This window comes from Caretta caretta, chromosome 18 (assembly GCF_965140235.1).
Source record: "Caretta caretta isolate rCarCar2 chromosome 18, rCarCar1.hap1, whole genome shotgun sequence".
Taxonomy (NCBI): domain Eukaryota; kingdom Metazoa; phylum Chordata; order Testudines; family Cheloniidae; genus Caretta; species Caretta caretta.
This window is the reverse complement of record NC_134223.1, coordinates 10,888,237-10,910,981: the sequence shown is the minus strand read 5'-3', so window position 1 is coordinate 10,910,981 and position 22,745 is coordinate 10,888,237. Positions and strand designations below refer to the sequence as shown.

General features: G+C 43.6%; 1 protein-coding gene across 2 annotated transcripts in view; it reads right to left on the bottom strand.

The window, feature by feature from the left end:
* The window catches only part of DHRS3 (dehydrogenase/reductase 3), a 41,440-nt gene extending 22,326 nt beyond the window's left edge, over positions 1–19,114 (bottom strand). Inside the window, exon 1 of one of the 2 annotated variants that reach the window (XM_048825361.2) lies at positions 18,094–19,114. In XM_048825361.2, coding sequence (XP_048681318.1) covers positions 18,094–18,288 — 195 coding nt within the window. In that variant the 5' untranslated portion in view covers positions 18,289–19,114. Of the gene's footprint in view, positions 1–17,263; positions 17,388–18,093 lie in introns of those variants that run through there. The other variant, XM_048825363.2, reaches the window with a different exon arrangement.
* Positions 19,115–22,745: the final 3,631 nt, after the last annotated feature.

Below are 22,745 nucleotides of genomic sequence, written 5' to 3'. Positions count from 1 at the left end.
GGATCTGACACCTGGGGTTTTAATGGCAATATGAAGTACTGCTCTTGAAATATTACAGTCCGAATGCTAGGAATGTTCTGACTCTTGTTTTTCCGCTGAACTCCTGATCAGGAACAGAGACTTAAATCCCTTTAGTGTTAAGACACTTACTTCCTTACTACGCTTCTCGTTCTGCAAAAAATTGCTGGGGTTGAAAAAAAAAAAATGATGCTGACGGTGGTCAAAGCCCATCACCAGTACAGCACTTCCTCTGTTTGAGTGGTAAACAAGTGTAATGATGTCATTAAGAGCTGGCTGACCCGCTGATGAACCCTGGGCTGTAAATGAGATGCAAGGTGCCAACTCGCCCTCGGCCCCCCCCCCCCACACACACACAGAGAGCCAAAGGTGTCAAACACCAATCTGCAACTGTTACATATATAACCCAAGGAACTGAAACCCTGCAGAGCCTCTTTGATAGTCAGCCCCTTAGTTTCAAACTTCCTCTCCCCATAAACCACACATTCAAGCAAACACAGGATAATCTCTGATGTGTTTGGACTAAAATACGAGAGCAAGAGAAGAGGGTTGTGCAATTTTGCACAGTCATCACATCCTGCAACCTAAAATTGAGCAACCTGACTCAGAGATGCTGGCATCCCCAGTCTCACAAGGTTCTTGGAAATGCTCTTGCTTCAGTGTGGCAGGAGCTAGTCGTATACTCCTGCGGCCTAGGGAAAGAAATATTTATACCAAGCGAGCTGCAGTGAAATATTGAATGTTTCTTTGCCTTGTAATGGAGGGGACTCCTTTTAACATTTCATTTGAAAAGCACGAATTCTTCATTTCGGGCAACAACCTGGAGTTTTGCATTAAATGATTTTTTTGTGGGTAGCAGGGAAATTAGTGAGTTCGTATTCAACACAGTTTCAAGTTGTTAAAACTGGATCTGAGCATTTCCCGGTCCCTCCCCAAAGTTTAAGAGAGCCAAATCTCACTCAGTGAATATTCTAATCACAGGGGTTGGTGTCTCTGTTTACTAGTAGCAAGGAGGTTAAAAATCACAGATCCAAGAAAAACACTTATTTAATCTTCAAGCTGGAAAGGTTGAACCGTCTGGTTTTTGTTATTGAGCTTTAGTGACAAAACTGCCCGTTCCTGACAAGAGGAGGAAAAGGTGAATAGTGCACCCTCTTCATGCTTAATGTTGCCAAATCTCATGATTTTACCTTGTGTGGTAAGAAGAACAGGAGTACTTGTGGCACCTTCAAAAAAGCAGACGTTAGCAGACTCAGAGAACTGGTAGGTAAGGTCTCACTGGAAGAAAATCTAAGGGAAAACGGAGTTCAGGAGAGCTGACAGTTTCTCCTGGAGTCAGTACTAAAGGCACATGAATAGGTAAGAGGCCAAGATAGCTCCATCAGGAGCTGTTTAAGGACCTGAAAATGAAGAAGAAAATCTACAAAAAGTGGAAATATAGACAAATTGCTAAGGAAGAACACAAAAGACTAGTACAAGCATGTAGGGACAAAAATCAGGATGTCTAAGGGCTTGTCTTCACTAGGGGGGTAAACTGATCTACATTACGCTACTCCAGCTATGTTATTCATGTAGCTGGAGTTGACATAGCTTAGGTCGACTTACTGCGGTGTCTTCACTGCGCTGCGACGACAGGAGATGCTCTCAGGTCGACTTCCCTTACTCTTCTCGGAGATCTGGAGTACCGGGGTCGACCGGAGAGTGCTCTGCCCTCAGGCTTAGGTATTTAATGCCTATTTCATGTCAGTCTTCATTAAAAAGGTGAATGTGACCAGACACTCAACACAATTAATATTAATGACAAGCAACACAAGCCAAAATAGGAAAGAACACTTTAAACGAATATTTAACTAAGTTAGGTGTATTTAAATCAGCAGGGCCTGATGAAATTGATTCTAGGGTACTTACAGAACTAGATGAAGTAATCTCAGAACCCTTAGCAATTCTCTTTGAGAACTCATTGGGGACAGGTGAGGTCCCAGACGTCTGGAGAAGGGTAAACATAGTACCTATCTTTAAAAAGAGGAACAGAGAGGACCCAAGAATTTATAGACTAGTCAGCCTAACATTGATACCCGGAAAGATACTGGAACAAATTATTAAACAATCAGTTTGTAAGCACTTAGAGGATACTAGATTATAAGGAACAGCAAGCATGGATTTGTCAAAAACAAATCATGCCAAACCAACCTAATTTCCTTCCTTGATGGGAATTCTGGCCTCACGGATATAGGAGAAGCAGTAGACATGATTTATCTTGATTTTGCTAAGGTTTCTGACACAGTCTCTCATGACATTCTCATAAGCAAGCTACGGAAATGTGGCCTAGATGAAATTACTACAAGATGTGTGCACAGCTGGTTGAAAGACTCAGAAAAGTTGTTATCAATGGTTTGCTGTCAAACTGGGAAGTCCTTTATAGTGGCAGTCTGCAGGGGTCAGTCCTGGGTCTGGTAATATTCAATATTTTCATGAAAGACTTTGATAATGGAGTGGAGGGTATGCTTATAAAATGTGCAAATGACACCAAGCTGGGAGGGGTTGCAAGCACTTAAGAGGACAGGATTAGAATTCAAAATGACCTCAATAAATTAGAGCAATGATCTGAAATCAACAGGCTGAAATTCAGTAGAGACAAGTTCACAGTACTTCAATTAAGGAAAAAACATCAAATGCACAACTGTAAAATGGGGAACAACTGGCTAAATGATAATATTGCTGAAAAGGATCTGGGGATTCTAGTGGACCACCAATTGAATATGAATCAACAATGTGATGCAGTTGGGAAAGAGATTAATATCATTCTGGGTTGTATTAACAGGAGTGTCGTATGTAAGACATGGGAGGTCATTGACCCCCTCTGTTAGCAACGGTGAGGCCCTAGCTAGAGTATTGGGTCCAATTCTGGGCTCCGCACTTTAAGAAAGATTGGATAAATTAGAAAGAGGCCAGAGGAAAGCAACAAAAATGATAAAAGGTTTAGAAAACCTGGCCTGTGAGGAACAGTTAAGCAAAACTGGGCATGTTCAGTCTTGAGAAAAGAAGACCGAGAGGGAATATGTGAAGGGCTGCTGTAAAGAGGACAGTGATCAATTGTTCTCTATGTCCACTGAAGGTAGGACAAGAAGTCATGGGCTTAACTTACAGCAAGGGAAATTTAAATGAGATATTAAGAAAAACCTGCTCACTGTAAGGATAGTTAAGCTCTGAAATAGGTTTTCAAGGGAGATTGTGGAATCCTCATTATTGAAGCTCTTTAAGAACACGTTGGACAAACACCTCTCAGGGATAATCTAGGTTTGTTTGGTCCTGGCCAAGTGCAGGGGGCTGGACTTGATGACTTCTCCAGGTCTCTTCCTGCCCTGCACTTCTATGATTTGGTGTTTTTCTTAAAGCCCCAGCTCCTGGAGTCAAATGATTACCTGAGAATCTTGTCTTTTGTTTAAATTAAAAGTACATTGCTAGCCCTCATAGCTGCGAAGAAAACAATGAAATGTGACCCAACTGTACCCCAAAGGTTCAGAAACCACAAGGTTAATAGAAAGAGCCCAATTGTATTAATTTACTTTAAATCTCGTGATGTTTTGAGGACTGATGCATGTTTTCTGAACAGCAGGGGTTGGCAATACTGTTTTTTACTGCTGAGGAAGGATACCCCAATAAGTTCTGAAATGCAATTTTGCTAGGATTTGAAAGTTGTTACCATCTGATGCTGGTATTCAGTAGACTGTGTAAAATAGATTAATGGTTTCAGTCCAGTACCTTATGGGAAAATGTGCATATAACAAAATTAGATACTGATACTATGGTGCTAATTGGCCCCCCATGTTGGCCAGGGAGATATCATGGACTGAATGGGCCATGGAGCCTAAACTACCTCCTTCACATCCCTACACAGGTGGTCTCATCCAGGTCAAGGTTGAAACAGAAACAGTACGACATTAAGCTTGCCATAAGCCCTGCCTACACTTCCGCTGACAGGGCTGTCACAGTCCAGATCCATTTCTGAGCAGTAGGTTTATACCACCACAAAGCACAATACAATATTAACACCCCCTCAACACACAGCCACTCCTTCAATGTACAACGGCCACGGGTGACAGAGTGAGAACCAAATTCTGCTTTTAGCTATAGAGGTGCCACTCAGCTGACTTAGCAGCGCTTCGTGTGTGTAACCGAGAGCATTTCGGTTTTCAAATGTCTTTTTCTTGCCATCAGTGAAGTTCTTAGGCATTTGCTCAAGGAAAAGTTAAAAAGCGTGAATCGCTCAGGTTAGCACAGTGTTGCAAAACCATCAATAAATTGTAATTAAGAAGGTAGCAACGTTAGGGTGGCTGCCTGCAGGACCCTTACTTAATTAAGTGCAATTCACGGCTCACCTATGAGAAGGTGCAATTTAAATTCATTACAAATTCTGCTAAGGAAGCCATCTCTTCTCAAGACTATTAATTAGAATCAATTTAATCCCTGCTGGGACAAAGGTCAAACTACATGGATTTGACCCTTCTCTGCTGGCGTCAGCGTTATCAGCCGATGGATCTGGCACTGCCTGGGTCTGACTTGTCCGAATCTTCAATGTGCTGACACGATGCTTTGAAGAGGAGAGGTCGAGCCAGACTAAGAACATCCCTCCAATAACTTCTGCTTTATATTCCAGCCAAGCACTAAGGTATAAAACCCCGTGAGTACAAATCCACATTTGTTCTCCCGGGGGTCAGCTCTGAAGCTGTCACTGTTCTTTGGCTTTCAGGACTTACCCCTATCAGTTTGGCATCCTCGGCCTAAACATTTCATCCAAACTGAAAGCCAAAATGACTAGACTTGTATGTTTAATTTGGTCTAGAAACACAAGTAAAAGATGTACAATAAAGACAACTTGATACTAGTCACTAGATTTTAGAAAACTAGAACATGACCAACCTTCTGAAAGGAAGCAACAGCCAGAGTTTCAAAGGGTTGACCTAAGAAGATGCAGACTTTTCGTTCAAGTGTCAAAATTCAGAGAGAGAGCGCGCTAGTAATAAACACTTGTCTATTTCTTGTTCTTCCTTTAATCACTGCAATGGAAACGAGTCCCTCTGTGGCTTTCATCAGACCCCGTGCCTCAGTTTCTTCATCCTATAACAATACTTTCCTGCCTCACAGGGATATTGTAAAAGGCTAAATTCTCTGGTCATGAATATGTCAAATTGCCTTTGAATTCTGATGTGCTGTCTTTGAATATGCTCTCTTTTCAGGTACCCTCTGAGGAACTGTGTTCGGAGTCTATCCACAGACTTCACTAAGGCCTGTGGTTACTACTGTTCATTATTATTAGCTGTATCGTGGGGTCCTCCAAATGCTCTGCTCAGGATTGGAGTCCCATTGTGGTAGGTGCTGAACAAACATATAGGAAGAAAGAGCAAGAGGAGCGGAGGGGTGTGCAGCCATTTTGAAAATCCAGGCTGCTTATTTACATCCCTAAATATCAATTCAAGAGCCTAACTTTAGGCTCCTATTATTTAAAATGTTCACCCCATTGCCTGGCCCTGATGTACTGACAAGCTAGTTTTGGACAAGTCACAACAAGTGAGGGAAGAAGGGATGGAGAAGGCGGGGAACCAGGGGTGCTAGGACAATTTGTATCGTGGGGGTGCTGCTGAGAGCCATTGAATCAAACTATAAACCCTGTATATGATGGAAACGGCTTCCAGCCAGGGGGTGCTGCAGCCCCCACCCCCAGCACCCCTGGTTCCAGCACCTACGCAGGGAACAGTAATAGATTTGTGATATATCACAGGCCAGCCACGTGCACAACTTGTTGGCTCTCAATCATTTCACAGGTGGTTTGTTTTGTTTTGTTTGCTTATCTGACTTAGCCATTGTGAGCTGATTTTGTTGAAGGTATCACAGCAGACGCACATCCCAAGGAAGGATTTTAAGGAGAGCGCAGAGGCTTTATGGGTTAATTCAGGGAGGTAGTTCATGTGTGAGGGGTATGTGGAAGAAAATATAAAAGTGATTGTGGAAGAAGCAGATGAATGGGTGCTCAGAGGCAGCATCACTGAAAGTCCAGCAGGGGGTGACATGATCAGAAACAAGACCAAAGACGTCGGGTGGAACAAAATTGCCAAGGGCCATGAAGGCGAGCACTTGGCTTTATTCATAATTTCAAAAGGCTCTTTCCTCAATCCCGCCTTCCACAATTACATTAGTGTTTCCAAGTCACCCCATCCCCCCTTCCTTCCCTGCAGCACTACAAAGGCCATTTGGGTACAGCACAAAACAGTCCTTGTATCTTCTGCTCGCCAGCATCCACATAGAAAAGAACAAAAACAACCACCAAAAAGGATATTGAACTCTTTATCCCTTCTGGACTTTTCAGTTGCAATCCTTTGACCGGACACCCTGAATGCATTTCTCTCCTAAAGCAAATTGCTGTGCCAGACTAATTAGGCACTAGCTCAACAGCATGTTCAACCATTTTATAGTGCAGTAAAAGCCATGTATAGATTTTAGTGCTTCAGGGGTAAAGAGTTCTGCCAATCTGAGTCAACTTTTCCCTAGCTTGCGCCAGACTCGAGATGTGAGTGCCATGTACACAGACTGAGGCTAGTTTCCAAGTCTTTATAGAGGATGGCACCACACAGGTGAAACAGGGACGGATGAAACCAGTAAAAAAAAAAAAAGAAGGGACCAATACTGAAATCAAACCCAGCTCCTCTCCTGTTTGAAAAAAAGCATGGCTGTGTAGCACCTCTTCCTCGCTGCGACCCCGATGAGATACCTCATCTGTGCTGAAACCTACCTAAGGTCTCCGATAGCAGCGTGAAGCTCTCCAAATTGTACAGCGCTGATCTGCAGCTCACTGAAACTTCTGAAACTCGTGATTTCCCCTCACTACAGCGCTGCTGTAATGGACTAACCTTTGACATCTTTACGACGCCACGATATGATATGGTTGCAAGACACCGCCATGTTGCGATGTGATTTTCTCCACCATGACATCGCTATTTATCGCCTTACATCATCATGTGGGGTTGCAAATGCCAGGTCTGTCCTTAAGGACAAACTGAAAAAGGCAGCAGCCATAACGCTGCTTCGCAGATACCCCAAGGTCGGCTATCTGACATTTCTGGCTGTACTTGCCAGCTAGAGATGGTGTCTTTTCGCATTTTATTCAAGCTGCTGGCCATGGCCTCAGTCCAGGTCAGAAGAATAAATGCCATCCATTCCTGGGATTTGGATCAAGGGTTCTGGCCCATATTTAATCAACAGGAAAGTTAGCTGCCAGCAGGAAGCAGTTAAATAACATTGCTGTGATTACATAATCCTTACAGAGAGGACGCCTTTCAAGAGTCTGTATAAAGGGGTAGATTCACTCTGAGAAGCTGTAGGTCAACAAAGCCAGCAAGGAAGGTTAATTGTTTGATGAAATCATTGAGAGGGGATTGAGGGGGCAAATAATCACTCAAACCTCCATGTACAACACAAAAGAGGAAATTCTTGATTGGCTATTACAGTGCGCTCAGTATCTCTTGTAAGGTGCTGAGCACCCCCGACACGAGCTCATGGAAAAATCCTGAACATTTTTGATGATGTTTTTCACTTTTGTTGCTGTCAAAAATCTTTTTCATGAAAATGCTCGTAGAAAATTCAAAATGCAGAACGTTTTCCCCAGCCCTCTCTCCTCAGCTCCTGCAGCTTGCAGATAGGTTGCACGGTCATCATGGGAACAGGTACGCAAAATGCAGGCACAATGGACAGAAGGGGATGGAAAGAGAGAGACAAAAAATAAATGTAATTGTCTATTTATTAAATGCCTTGTTGGCTGACGATAATTAAGTTTATTCATCACTTTAGAATGGTACGAAAGAAATGTAAAACAACACGTGTCTGGACAACTCCTAGAAATCCGTCTCTAGAACCAATGCTGGCTACTCTTCTCCTTTAACCCATAGGAATACGGATTATTGCCAATTCTTCAGTGTTCTCCAATCACCATTTCAAATCCAGTTTGGTTGCCACGCCTGCTATGAACGAGACTTCATTTATTGCCACTGAAACATGCCCAAACAACAGCTGGGGGAAGCAAAGTCCTGTCCTTAGCCCTAGAATATGTACAGCCTAAGCAGTCTTCCCCACTACTACCCTGAGAACGTGCATTAACTGTGACAATCGACCCAGACAAGGGACATCAGACACCATGGCCCAATCACACCTCATTCTCACAGGTTAGGCTCTCAGCAAGAGTTCCAAATTGATGGGGTATTTTGTACAATGAGGACAAATGTCCACTAAGAATTGGACTGAGACCTACCAACTCATCTCACATAGGCCACTGAGTAATGGATTTCTGGTCACTATTAACCTAGACCTAACAGCTACTCACAAGGTCAAAGGCTTTAACACCCTATGACATTTCAGGGCATAATCCACACTGGTGAGGGGTTGTACAACCTGGGGGGCCTCACAATGTCTTTGCTGCTGTAGCACTCAACCTGGTCACCTCACAAACAGCCAAACAGCATGCAGGTCACATCCTGAGTGTCTGTGTATAGCCACAGCCCTGGTCCAGCAACTCTGACCCCAGCAGCCTGTTAGCAAACACCAGTTACACTCTGGCTTCCGGCAGCATTGGTTACGACTTACAGGGTGACCCCAACACTTCCCCAGTCCTGGATTTCCCTCAAAAAAACATATGTTCTGCACTGTCCAGCCCTCTCCTGGACAGCCCACATACATTATGGCCCTAAGGGGATCTATATACAACAGTTTGCTACCATAAATGGAGTTTCCCACACAATTCAGTTTAAAGACAACATTGGATTATTTTTATTAAAGAATAAAACAAGTTTATTGAACTACAAAGAGAGACATTTTGAGTACAAGTATAAGGCATTAAAGTCAGAAATAGTTACAAGAGAAATAAAGATAAAACGCTTTCTAAACTTAAACTAGACTTGGTTCAAGGTGAAATTCTTACCACATTTTCCAAGATACAGGGCTGACCAAATTTCAGGTCAGGCTCTGTTCCCAAATTCCACAGTCTGTTTCTTTTGTCTTAGGTGGAAAAGAGAGAGATGGACTGGGAGAGAGATCAATTGGGGCGTTTTTGCCCCTTTTTTTTAATAGTTCAGTCACTCTTTGAAATTGCATTTTCCTGAGGGTTACCCCTAGATAAAGTTCATTCCCACTGCAAGGATGAAGACAAAGAGTCTGAGGGTGAAAGAGGTTCCTGCTGTTGTCTGCTAAGATGCAGATCTGTTTGTTTCTACTCCCCTTCCTTGTCAAAGAATAGCCCTTGATAGGTGATTGCCCATCAGGCTTTGACGACACCTGGCAAGAGGCATCAGCTTGTTCTTTGTCTTTAAGAATCAGGTTTACCCACACCCTAGACTTGCCTGGCAAACACACTTCAGTCATGATTTCAGTTTATGTTCATAACTTTAAACATGATGTTGCTACATGCCTTTCATCATGATATTATTGACCGGTGAGTTATTAGTTTTTAAATGATACCTTGCAAGGCATATTTTGTACAAAAGATTATTATAATAGTTTGTAGGGTGTGAATACAGGGGTGCAATTCCGTCACACATAACCCCTTAAAAAAGCCCTGAAACCATCCAGTTCCAGTGCTGTAGTATCTAAAGATAAGTCTACACTGTGACTGGAGGTGTGACTGCAGCATGTGCTGACATACTGGAGCTAGCTTTAGCTTTAACTTTAACAAGGGGGAAGGAATAGCTCAGTGGTTTGAGCATTGGCCTGTTAAACCCAGGGCTGTCAGTTCAATCCTTGAGGGAGCCATTTAGGGATTTGGGGCAAAAATTGGGGCTTGGTCCTGCTTTGAGCGGGGGGTGGGACTAGATGACCTCCTGAGGTCCCTTCCAACCCTGATATTCTATGATTCTGTAAGTGCTAACAGCAGCGAAGCCCTGGGGAAGCACTGCCTTCAGCACAGACTAGCCACCCAACTAAATCTCTGGTGGGCTTGTACAGCCCTCGCTCAATCCCCGACTTCACTGCTACTGGTATTCGTACTAGCTAAATTAAAGCTAGGGTGGGTATATCATGCCTCCAATACAGTGTATGCAAACTCTAAGCGTTCACAGAACAGGAGTTTCACGAGCTACAAAGTGATATTTATCCAGCAGAGACAAATGTCCTCAATGTACCCAGATATCTACACCGTGTTAAATAACTTCCTTCTGTGCAAAAAGTCCCCTCAAACATGCACATCTGCTTCCCTTTTTGCGACAGGTCAAATCGTAGCTTCAGTATGTCTGGCTTCAGTATTGTTAGGTAACTAAACCACTCATTTCGGAAACCTCAGATGACGACCTATGGGTAGATAGTCTCTGACCTGCTGTCATTTTGATGTCTCTACACAGTACCAAGGAGCTTCAGTACATATATTGATACATTTTGATCCAAAATCCAAACCTTATAACGTGCTAGTTTTATATTGAGAGTTCAAAACATTGTACATAAAGCCAACTGAATGCTTATTTGCACAATACTTCTTGCCTACCACAGCTGGCCCTGGAAAAAGGAGATTGGGAGTGTCAGTTTCTTTTGTAAACCATGTTCTGAAAGGATTTATGATTTCATCGTGCCAGATCACATGACCTAAAACAAATTCAGTGGTGAATTATGGTGCAAGTAAGATCAACTCCTCTGTTCTGAAGGTCCTTGGATAGGAAACCACCTTTTATCCTTACACTGGAATTCACCTGCTCTTGAGGAGGTTAAGTCTGGCACTTTCATTGTTTTGAAGTCAACGTAGACTAGAAGCCACGGTACATTTATAATCAAACTACATGTCAGAGTCTGGTTTGTTATTTGTATTGTGATTGTATTCGATGGCCCCAGTGATGACCAGGATCAAATTGCCCTGGCTTTACAAACACATAGGTAGACATGAACCCTATTCTGAAGATCTTAAAATCTAATTTGAAACAAAAGGCAATAAAATGAATTTACTTTGGGTATGCTAGGTCAGCCCTGCCAATACAGGATCATACCCATTCAGGATGAAAGTCAAAATCCACCATATCACAGATTTCACTCCTTTGTCATCTTGTGGGTATTAGAAATGTCTTCCTCTGAAGAATGTTTCTGCCCTAGAGGTGTGTCTTGTTTGGATTTATGTGGCAGATTTAAATTCCTATAAATTAAGTATCCGATGGCAGGTGCTTTACACAGAAGAGAGTTTTCAAACACAAAATAGCAGGGTATTCAGAGTCTTCAGCAGTGCATTCCGAAATGGATTATTGAGTCTCTTTCTAAAAAGGGCACATCAGAGCAGTGGATAAGTCTTTCTTTGAATTTCAGACTTGGTAGTATGTCAGCACTTCAAGGCCTCGGTTTCATTTGTAAGTCCATCAGTTGCCATAATGCAGTTGATCTTTTAATATATAGAACTGGGCAAAAACACCTCAAAAATGTATGCAACTATCTACACACATATATACAAAAGGGAAAACAACATCTAAACATGATTAACAAAGGCCAGAGTCAAACATTCAAGGGCCCATAGATACAATCCACATGATTACTGTGGAGGGATCATGAGAAGTACTCAAGGTCTGCAACTTGGGGCGAAACCTGAGTCCTTCCTCCATCCTTATTCTCACTGACTTCCCTGGAGCCTTGTTTGAATAAGGACTGAGTAAGATCTTAGCTGGAACAGAATAAGGAGTTCAGGATTTGCAGCATTGATGTAGATGGAAGTTGCATATACTCATCACCAAACAGGATTTGACCCAATGGGAGTTTGTCTACATTAGGAAGGACTTTAGGATTTGACCCTGGACATTTTGCTTGAATAAAGCCACATGGGATTTTGTTCTTTGGTTTTAGGCTGGGGGGAGGGGGAAAAAAACCCAGCAAGCCTTTAGGTGGAGGAAATATGAGCCAACCCAAAAGCCGTGTTCAGTTTTCAAAGCAAAACTTCTCAAGTAATACTTGCAGAGAATTTTGTTCACCATCCCAAAATAATTACTGTGTTATTATCAGGGCGGCCTTTTACAGCTGCCCACCATGTCGTCATCCTGGTTAATAGTATTTTGCAGACTTTGTGACATAACTGTCTAGATTCAAGTGCTGACAGAGTGAGGTCATGGCCATAAAACAACACATTCAGCCTGACAGGGGAATTCTCTCTTTGTCGTTTTTATTGGCAATAGGAGATTCTCGCCATCAAGCACTGGCTCCTTTCTGTCCAGTCTGCCTGCCTTATTTTCATACCACAAGCAAGTAATTCCCTTTAATCATCTTGTCTCTGCTAGTGCAGGGAAGTGGCCATCCAGAAGGTGTAACAGGCCAAGGGGGAGACATTCCAATGCACTCTTGAGGCCTTAACTTACAAAAGTGGAGAGTTCCCATAACACCCATTAAAAGGTTCAAAAAAGAACTAGTTAGGTTTATGGAGAATAGGTCCATCAATGGCTATTAGCCAGGATGGGCAGGGACGGTGTCCCGAGCCTCTGTTTGCCAGAAACTGGAAATGGGCAACAGGGGATGGATCACTTGACGATTACCTGTTCTGTTCATTCCCTCTGTGGCACCTGGCATTGGCCACTGTCGGAAAACAGGATACTGGGCTAGATGGACCTTTGGTCTGACCCAGTGTGGCCGTTCTTAAGTTAATGGGCGTTGAGGGTGTTCAACATCTTTGGGGAGGTGTGCAGCACCTTGAGGCATCAGGCTTGCATTAACACAAGCTCAAGGCCACTCTGAGTTACTATCTGATAGTTTGGGCAACTCTCTAGCACCAAGAACAACACTGACAGCTTAGAAGCCACCACCGGTCCAATCTACATCAGCTACTGTTGCCAACTGGGCACACCTAGTACAGATAAGAACCGACCTGCAAAGATTTCCAGAGAAACTACGAATACTACTAAAAACAGATTCACTCAGAAAAAAAACGATGGGACGAACAAAAAAAGGCAACAGGAGAACATTGCTATAATTAAGGTCACCTGTAGGAATGCTTTGGGGGAATGCCCCTGGATCATTTCTGAGCCCAAATTTCATGCACGTCAATGCAGTGCCCAATGAAAATCAATTTTGTCCAGCTTCCAGTAGAGGATAGTCCAAGATGCACTGCAAAATTCAGATTGATATGTTTGGAACCCAAAATTCAGTCCAGAGGTCGGAGCAAAGGGTGATCTCTATGCAGTAATTATACAGGCTTTTTTGTTAGCTTTATTACATTCTGGCAACGACAAACATTACAGGATGTGTCCGGTCAGAACAACTCTTTGTTTAGTCATGGCTCAGTCTAAATAAACAAAACTATCAATAAAGTAAATAAAAATTAGTAACGGAGAAGTGAGACGTCAAGAAAACTGCCTTAAAAGGGTGATTTGACAACGGAACAGATGGCTTGATGTGGTAACCAAGACTCCATCATTGGGGATTATATTAAAAAAAAAGGGGGGGGGGGTTGACAGATTTTTGACCACACTAGTATAACAGAAAATCCTGCAGGATGCAATGAGTTAGACTGGACGATCCAAGCGGTACCCTCCAAATGTAACCATCAATGAATGAATCATACTCAGTCATTCAACCCCTTATACATTCACTGATTTCACTCAATCTACTTTCTTGGTCAGGACTCCTGATGCCCAGGGTCCAGAATTTCCAACGTTAAGTCAATAACACGTCTCTTACAAACAGAGTTATGAAAAGGAGTGCTGGTCAATCGCAACTGTATTTTCATAGTACGTCCCCATAAAGACACACCATCACAGACCCAACACTGAAATCACTTATAAAGGTTTTTTTTTGTTTTTAAATAATGCAGATCTGTGCTGTTCCTTTTGGCTAAAGGCCCATGATGACAAGCTGTGTGTCCCACTACACAACCTATGTGTGAGATTATGGCACAAGACCGCAAGCCACATTGTGAGCTAATGCTCAAATTAACATAAACCTGGAGTAAAAAATTGTAACAGTTACAGACAACATCATGCCAAGCCTTTGGGATTTCCTAATAACTCAATCAACCAATAATCAGCCAAAAGTAAAGAAAAAAAGGTCCCCCTCTCCTTTTTCAGTAGTTGAACGGTAGTAATATAAACCGCAAATATGACTGAGCTGACCTTCGCAATCAGCAGTTCTGAAACATCACTGGGGGGGATAGTGGTTTATTTTGAACCAGAGCATTTGAATCCTTCCGGAGAAAATTCACAAGAGTATGTTCAAATGCAGTGGGTTGCTGTTCACCCGAGATAAGACAAGAACACATCCAGTTTCTTCTGCAAATAACTCTCTTTATATACACTAGATTTGTACACTTCTGCCAGAAGTGCTGCTAAACATCTTTCAATTCTACATCCCTTTACACCTGCCCAGCTACTTATTGAAATGTAAGTTTTGAAAACCTTTTCTCCAGAGAAGTTGAAAGGTCTCAGGACACAAGTAATGGGATACAGAGCCTTTCATCTCTATGGTATATCCCTGGCACGAATTCATCCTGGGTCTAGTAATAACCCAAATCTCTTACTTTCTGACGGTTGCTGGTGGTCTCAGTCCCAAACCCTAGCTAACAAGTATTCCCAACACGCAACTAAAACCAATGTTGCAACTGGCACTTAACTTGTCCCCCTGTTGGCCATTTCAACAAAAAGGCCAATGAATGAATGAATGAAGATGGAAAACAAAGTACCCCTCGAAGAGGAAACGCTCTCTCCTTGAGGTGGTACATCCAGATCAGATTTGAAGTACGTTGGCAGGACAGCGTGGGGAAAGGAACTTGCATGCTACCGCTGGCCATGATGCTTCTGTCCTGTCAATAGAAGACTTCAGTCTCCAGGGCTGTCAATCCAGCTCTTTTCGCAAGCACAGCATTCACTGACAGACACACACACACACACACACCCTTATTTGCTGACACCTTTGCAATCTTAACTGAAAATTACACCGTATTTTAGAGTTTAAAGAATCTTCAAAATCTCAGATATTTTAAAACTGATTCTCAGTGAGATACAGCACTTGGGATAGTCTCTTGCTGTCTCACAGAATCTGTTTAGCCATATCTTGCATATGCTTAAAAAAACCCACCAGCAGGCCATGGTAAGAGGGATAGGATCTCAGGTGAAAGCCAACCCCCATTTAATTATCAGGAGTGACTTCATACACTAGCAATAACAACTAACCCCTCTGTAGGAAGATTCTAATCTCAAATACACGGTTGTATATCGCCGCCTACCTCCAAAACTCCACCACTATGCCTGGGTGCGCAGGCTCAGAGATGGCTGCTGTCATCGTGCTATCAAGGCGTACTGTGCATCCACCGATAGAACCGAATTTTTAATCTCAGCTTCCTCTCCCCATCACCCAGCAATGTTTGTGACTTCAGAATTTCACACCAGGGATAAGAGCCTGAGTTTGTAAAACTTGCTATCAGACAAGCAGGATCAACAGTGGAAAACCAACTGTAATAGGTAGTTCCAGAGTAGACATAATTATCTGAAGTAATTAACTCGAATGGGAGAGGAACAGCAGGACAACAGAATATTTAACTCCTGTGTGTCTCTTGGCAACATACTAGAATATGGAATTTAAATTTAAAAAAATTTTTTTTTTGCAATTCTTTCCAGTTGTTTACAACTAAAACACAAAATTAAGGAGACTGCTACATTAGAGATGGGTTGATTCCTTTAGGAAGACACTGCATCACACAGAGGAAGTCAGCTTTTGAAGTAAAAGGGAGACCAGTTAAATCTCAGGGCAAGATAGTGGAAGTTATGAAAACTTTCCCTAAACAAATACTGAGGAGGAATACCGTTGGGTTTTATAAGTCAAGTTCCACTCCAAGAATTCCTGCTTTATATACAGACCACCATCTGTTACACAAAGGGGCCAAATCGTGCTCAGTGCAACTCCATCAGACTTAATGGGATAGAAATGGTGACATTTGCCTAAGGTTCTCAGTGAAGACAGTTCCTGAGACAGATGATAGCCAGAAAAGATGACAGAAGACATGGAGAGCAAAGCCAGAACATACTCTCTGTCCATGTACCACCACATAAATGATAACATGGGCATATTTTCACAGAAAGTACTAAACTCTCCAATACTTTATCACCTTCTAGTTAGGTTTACCCCTCTCTCTGAGACATTTTATGATTCTCTATATGACATAATATACAAATTAACTGTATTGTGAAACAGATGACAATTATTTTGTTTTCAGCTTTACACCCCTGGTGAAAACAGCTCCCTCTCCCTCCACACCATGTCACTTATTTTATTGGGGCTTATTACCATTGTTCTAACAGGGCTGCAGCTAAATAGCTAATAAAACTAGTTACAGAAATGGTGATACTTTCATAGCGCAGCCCCAGTCTGACAAAATAAATAAGTCAGGAATCATGGTATTTTAATAGATGATGAAAGTACACTGTCAGCAGATTGTCTAGGTCCAAAGTTCAATGACTTGTGTGTTCAGCCTCCAAGGAATTGTAAATCTCAATGCAGGGTTTAAACTCAAACACATACAAAACCCAAAGCTGTACGCCAGGCATAGCTCAAGCCACATACCCCTCCAAAGCTAGATGCAGGTAAATCTCAATGGCACACACGATGTCTAATCTGTAGACAGGTGAATCTTGGCAAACGGTTTCACATACACCCTGCAAGTTGCATATAGGATTTACTTTGAACAGGTATTTACTCCAGCTCCATGCACTATGCAATTGTCTCCTAGGAGTTGACAGTGGGGGATTCCCGCCAGCCCCTTCACAGCAGCTGAAGTGTAAACCTATCTAAGCCATGTTTCAGAGTAGCAGCCGTGTTAGTCTGTATCCGCAAAAAGAAAAGGCATACTTGTGGCACCTTAGTGACCAACAAATTTATTTGAGCATAAGCTTTCATGACCTACAGTATGCATCTGGGTGAGGGATAGCTCAGTGGTTTGAGCAGTGGTCTGCTAAACCCAGGGTAGCGAGTTCAATCCTTGAGGGGGCCATTTAGGGATCTGGGGCAAAAATTGGGGATTGGTCCTTCTTTGAGCAGGGGGTGGGACTAAGATGACCTCGGTCCCTTCCAGCCCTGGTATTCTATGATTCTAAGTGAGCTGTAGCTCATGAAAGCTTATGCTCAAATAAATTTGTTAGTCTGTAAGGTGCCACAAGTCCCTCTGTTCTTTTTATCTAAGCCATGTTGTGGCGTTTGCTTTCCCAAGTCCCACCAAGGCCAAAACGGAGGTTCCTATGTGATTGCTCTGGGTAACTCAGTGACTTACCCCCAGCTCTTTTCAAGGGGAGAAAGACAATCAGCTTCATATCCCACCATAGGTGCTGGAATTAGGGGTGCTACCGCACCGCCTGGCTTGAACTGGTTTCCATCAGATGCAGGGTTTACAGTTTGGTTCAATGGCTCTCAACACCCCTACATCATAGGTTAGATTCTTACCCTCTTCCTCCTCCCCCCCCTTAATTTCCCCCAGCTCCAATGATTCTGGGGAACAAACAGCACAACGGGGGGGGGGGTATTTAAGGACTGACTTTCAGTGGAAAGCCACCACGGTGAACTGACCCTGGCCGCCTAGGGCTGCCCCTCCCCCCAAAAGCCGGGCTCTGCCCTCTTTCCAGGCGCTTACGAATCGGACCAGGATCCCGTCTAAACGGCTGCAAGGGGAGGGGGATCAGCCCCATTGATTCCCTGCCTCTCAGGCAGCGGGTGCCCCCGTGCCCAGCCCTGAACCGGGCCCCACGCCCACCCCTTCCGCCTGCGCTCGGAGCCCCAGCGGAGGCGACAACCGTGTAAACAGAAAACGCAGCTCCCGTTCCTGCCCCGCGCAAATCCCGCACCCAGGTCCAGACAGACCCCTCTGCAGCCGGGGCAGATGCAGGGCGGGGGGCAGGCGTTGAGGACACACAAGCCAAGGCAGCAGGCTGGGATGACGGGGGTTTGCAAAGCAGCCGCCCTCCCCCCTGCTGCTGAGCCCCACACCCCCCCCCCCGGCGGGAGGGGGGCCTTTGAGGGTCTATTTCTCCCAGCCACCCCGCAGGGAGACCTGGTAGCAGCAGGTGGCGGCCGGGGGAGGGGGCTGCCCCCCAGCTCAGTCCTCACCTTTCTGGCTCCTCGTTTAGCAAACTCCCTGGCCAGGTGGCGACCGATGCCTCTGCCCCCTCCGGTGATCAGCACGCTCTCCCCGGACAAGTCCCGGAGCCTGGCCGGCAGCAGGATGCACACGGCCGCTTTTACCACCAAATAGACCATCTGCACCGGGAAAAGCAGCAACGCGCCCAGCCATTTCCAAACCATCCTCTTGATGCAGGCAGGGCAGGGTAGGAAGACCCCCGACCCCCCCACCCCCCAAAAAACTGTTCCAGCCCTTCACAAAACCAAAGCAAGAGAGTCTGAAGGGCAGCACGCCCTCTTCCTTCCCCCCCCCCCCCAATCGGGGGAACAGGCTTCAACCCCCTTCCAAAAACCCTGGGGAGAGAAAACCTTGGAAGGGAAAAATCCTTCTTTCCCCCCACCAGAAAAAAAAAGGGGGGGGTCGGAGTAAAATTGTGCAGAAGACAGTTGCTTCCCCTCTCTCGCTGCTCAGCTCCCTTTGGGATTGTCACATGCAGGTAAAATGTTTTTCTACTGGAGGACAGAGAGTTTGTTTAAGTTAAAAAGAGCGAGAGAGGGAGAAGGGGGGGTGGAAGAAAAAAAAATAAAACCCACCAACCCCTACACTTTAAAAGTGCAAAATTAAAATCCAGTTTCCAAATTGCAGGGTTTTATTTAAAAAAAGTAATAATAATGAAGCAACCCAAGTCTCCAAATTTCAGCTTGCAGTGCCTTCCAGGCAGCCCATTACTATTCTTAGACTCAGGAAATTGCTTAAGGCTTGCCAGGACTTTCTTTTTAAGAAAGGGTCTAGTCAGTGTAAGGTGGCTGTCGGTTTCTTAAATATCTATATAAATATCTATAGGCAGTCTCTTCTGAGCCTGTTGCAAAAGGCAGAGCTGATTAACTGCCTCGCTCCTGTTTCTTTCACGTGGAGGATCTGTGATCACAGACAGGGAATTAGGCTGTGCACTGTTTCAGCTCTGGGTCTTATTCATTTCTCCCCATTGCGCTCTCTGCCTATCACAGCTGCAGCGCCGGGGAGGGTTTATACCCCATTGAGCCTGATTGACAGTTAAAGTGTTGGGGAGATTTTACTACTGTTTCTGAGTGGCTGGCTTTGCTCTCCCCTCCCCCCAGAGCTATCTCTGAGCCACTGCACATAAACTCTCAGACACACTGAAACAGACACTCTCTGGGTTGCAAGCCTGCAAGCCAAGACTTGCTGCATGCCACGTCGGGCTTGCCGCTGTAATTGAAGAGCATTGTAACAGAGAGAGCCAGCTAACCGCCTCCTCCACGTTAATAAATTTCGGATAACGCGCAGGGATCTTACTGGAGTCCAACAAAAGCAAGAGAAATTGGGGTTAAGGGTCAATCCAGGGGGCTCATCTGTTCCTAAGAGTTTCAGCTTAATGTGGGCTCAAAGAGTAGAGGATCCCCTGGCAAAGCTAGGAAGTTGGTAAGGGGATAGACACTTTCACACTTTGGCTCCTGGTCTGAATCCAGGCAGCACACGCTGGTTAGGGACTGAAATCTGTTACCATTTGGTGGTTGCTGCATGGCCTGTGTGGAATTAATGTGGAAGATTTAATCCAGTTCCTAGTGGACCATGTTCACATCACAGGAGTAAATGAGAACTGGGAGAAGCCAAACATTGAAAGAGCCAGGGAGACTGCTTCCCTCAAAGGGAGTCGCTTTTGGCCACTTCATTTAGGTGCTTAAAGGGGAGTGGAGCTCCTTTGAAACTCTGCCCATTCATTTCCCCTTCGCTTGTCCTAGGCTTTAGCCCAGTTACAGGGCAAGGTTACAACACATTTAGGTCAGGTCAATAAGATAAAGCCATGTTGTAACTTGGTGAAGGGGCAAATGTGTTGTAATCAGGTCTCTTGACTTGGTTGTTTTGCATTGGTCAAGCAAGTGTTTGGTTGTTTTATATTCAGTTCCATGGTGTAAATGCTCTTGAGGAGGGTCTGTTTGCACATTCGCTAAATATACACAGCAAATAATTGTGGTTACAGTTAGGAATGCTCATCTCATTCATGAACAACGAGCAGTCCAGTGGCACCTTAAAGACGAACAGATTTATTTGGGCATAAGCTTTTGTGGGTAAAAAACCCTTAGTGGGGTTTTTTATGCCCCAGTAAACCTGTTCGTCTTTAAGGTGCCACCGGACTCCTCGTTTTTGTGGATAATACAGACTAACACGGCTACCCCCTGATACTTGCCGTCTCATTCATGCGGAGCTAAAAACAAAGAATGCCATTTCCCGCCCTGCTATTTTTATCAATGGTGTCTTTGATACAACGACTTTGGAAAAAGCTGCTTTTTAAAATGACATTTGTATGATTGCAAATTTTGTGTAAACCAGTGATGAAAAAGGTAAAAGTAAAGGCTTTACCACACTAAATCCACAAACTAATTCATATGAAGTTCATCTTTCTTTATCTGTTATACTGGGAAGCCATCTAGTGGTCAAAAAGAAAATGGAAATGACTGATCTGGAGCAGTGAATTTTTGAATTGTTAGGGGACACTTTCAGATTTACATTTATTAAGGGAACAAACACTGTCAATTTGAATTACTTTTGAAGTGGGCTGGTTTGACAAAAATCTGTACTTAAGTACTTAGGTTAGATTTTTCAAATGCACTGAAAGGATTTGAATCATAGAAGATCCGGGTTGGAAGGGACCTCAGGAGGTCATCTAGTTCCACCCCCTGCTCGAAGCAGGACCAGTCCCCAATTTTTGCCCCAGATCCCTAAATGGCCCCCTCAAGGATTGAACTCACAACCCTCACTGAGCTATCCCTTCCCCTCTCAAACTCACTGAAAAATCATTGGGGTTTATTTAGCCTCCTGAGTCACCCTGGGCAGGTCTACACAGCATGGTGGAGTGAACCTCCCAGCCAGGGTCGATGCCCTCTAGGGAGGAGATGGGCTTCAAAGCCCAAGCTCCAGCTCCAACTTCAAAGCAGGCCTACACAGCTATTTTTAGAGCACTAGCCCTAGCCTTGCTAGGCCCCGGTCTGTCAATCTGGATTGGGAAGCTTGCTCCAGTTGGCTGTGTAGACATACCCTTTTGTGCTTTTGACAATGTTACCTTCACATAAAAGTGGACTGATGCCAATGGGAACGTGGTGCTCACCACCTCTGAAAATAAGACCACCCGTATTTAAGTGCTTACATGCGGATTAAATATCTAATTTGAGGCTCCCACATCTGAAAACGTTGGCTGTGTGACTTGCTCAAGATCATAAAGCCTGGGCTATCAGGAACGGAACGCAGCAGTCCTGAATCTCAGCCCCCATCTTGGTCCATTAGACCACAAGTGCCCTCAGAAAGAATGTAGAATTTAAAGAGAAACCTTCACAATCCTCATCCTTAAATGCCAGATTAGCTCACATGAAGTAGGCCATCATACGACACAATACGCTCCGGGGAGGTTATTTGGGAGAGCTGAAAATCTAAACTTTCTAACTGAGGGAAAGTACAGTCTAGATTTTAAAAATGAGATGGCAGCCCTAACCTAAAAGCATATGAAACAAGTCGCAGTTCAGAGAGCTTCTTTTGCCACTTGGCAGCATTTAGCACCTCTGTGTTATTACAGCGATATTTTTAGAAAGTGAGTGGTCGGAGGCCACCTGGTATTGCAATTTTCGTCTCCATCTGACAATTCGGGAGGGGAAAAAGAAATTACACAGAGGGCCTAGTGTCTGGTTTGAACAAGGAGGACTCAGTCTCTGGGTTGGTAACAAATGTAGCCACCTCCTGGTGCGGAAATCAGGGGCGGTGCTAAAAACTAAGGGAAAATAAATGACAGTTTATTCAAAGGAGGAGGAGTTTTTATGTAATTTATTATATTTATATATAAATCTCTCTGTATATTGATATAGATACAAAAGTGTGTGTTTAAAAAAGTAAAAAAAAAAAAAAATGAAAACATCGGCTGACATTATTCATGCATTTGAGTCAAAGGGCTAAATTCAGCTGTGATTTACAGTACATGCCCTGCCTTTGATGTCAATGGAACTACTCTAGTCAGTGGATATTTATCTCACATATGTGTCTACAGTTTGAGTATGCTAGGGAATACTGGGAAGAATAGTCAAGTATTATTTTATGATTTGCTTTTTTACCCTGTTAAAATTAAGCCCAAAATTTAGATTTGGAGTAAAATAAACCAACCAACCAACCAAAAAACCCCCAAAGCCAGCAAACAGGTTTAGATATTTAAACAGAAGTGTTTTCATAATTTCTTTTTCAATGTCAGTGAAAATTTGGATTATGTTTTGTATGGGTTTAAGCTTCCCCTGCAGCATTTGCAACACAAACACAAGTGCTTTGTGCAAGTGCAGAACGTGAGGCAGGCAGATTGACAATAAAAATTAAGTAACTAGTCTGTTTTCCCCAGAATGAATGCAGTGCAAAAAGTAAAACAATAAAGAAATGAGGCAAGGCATATTAGATTGTAAAATTCTTTCCACTTTAAAAATCTCGGGTGTTATAGAAAATTTTAAATATATTCTTATCCTAACAGCATCTTTTAAAATACCATTCTACACCAAAAGATGACGAAAAGTGGTATTCTGGAATTTCATGTTATTGTCTTTCAGTGACTGCACATCACATTTGCTTATTTTACGAGAGATTTTTGAGTCCC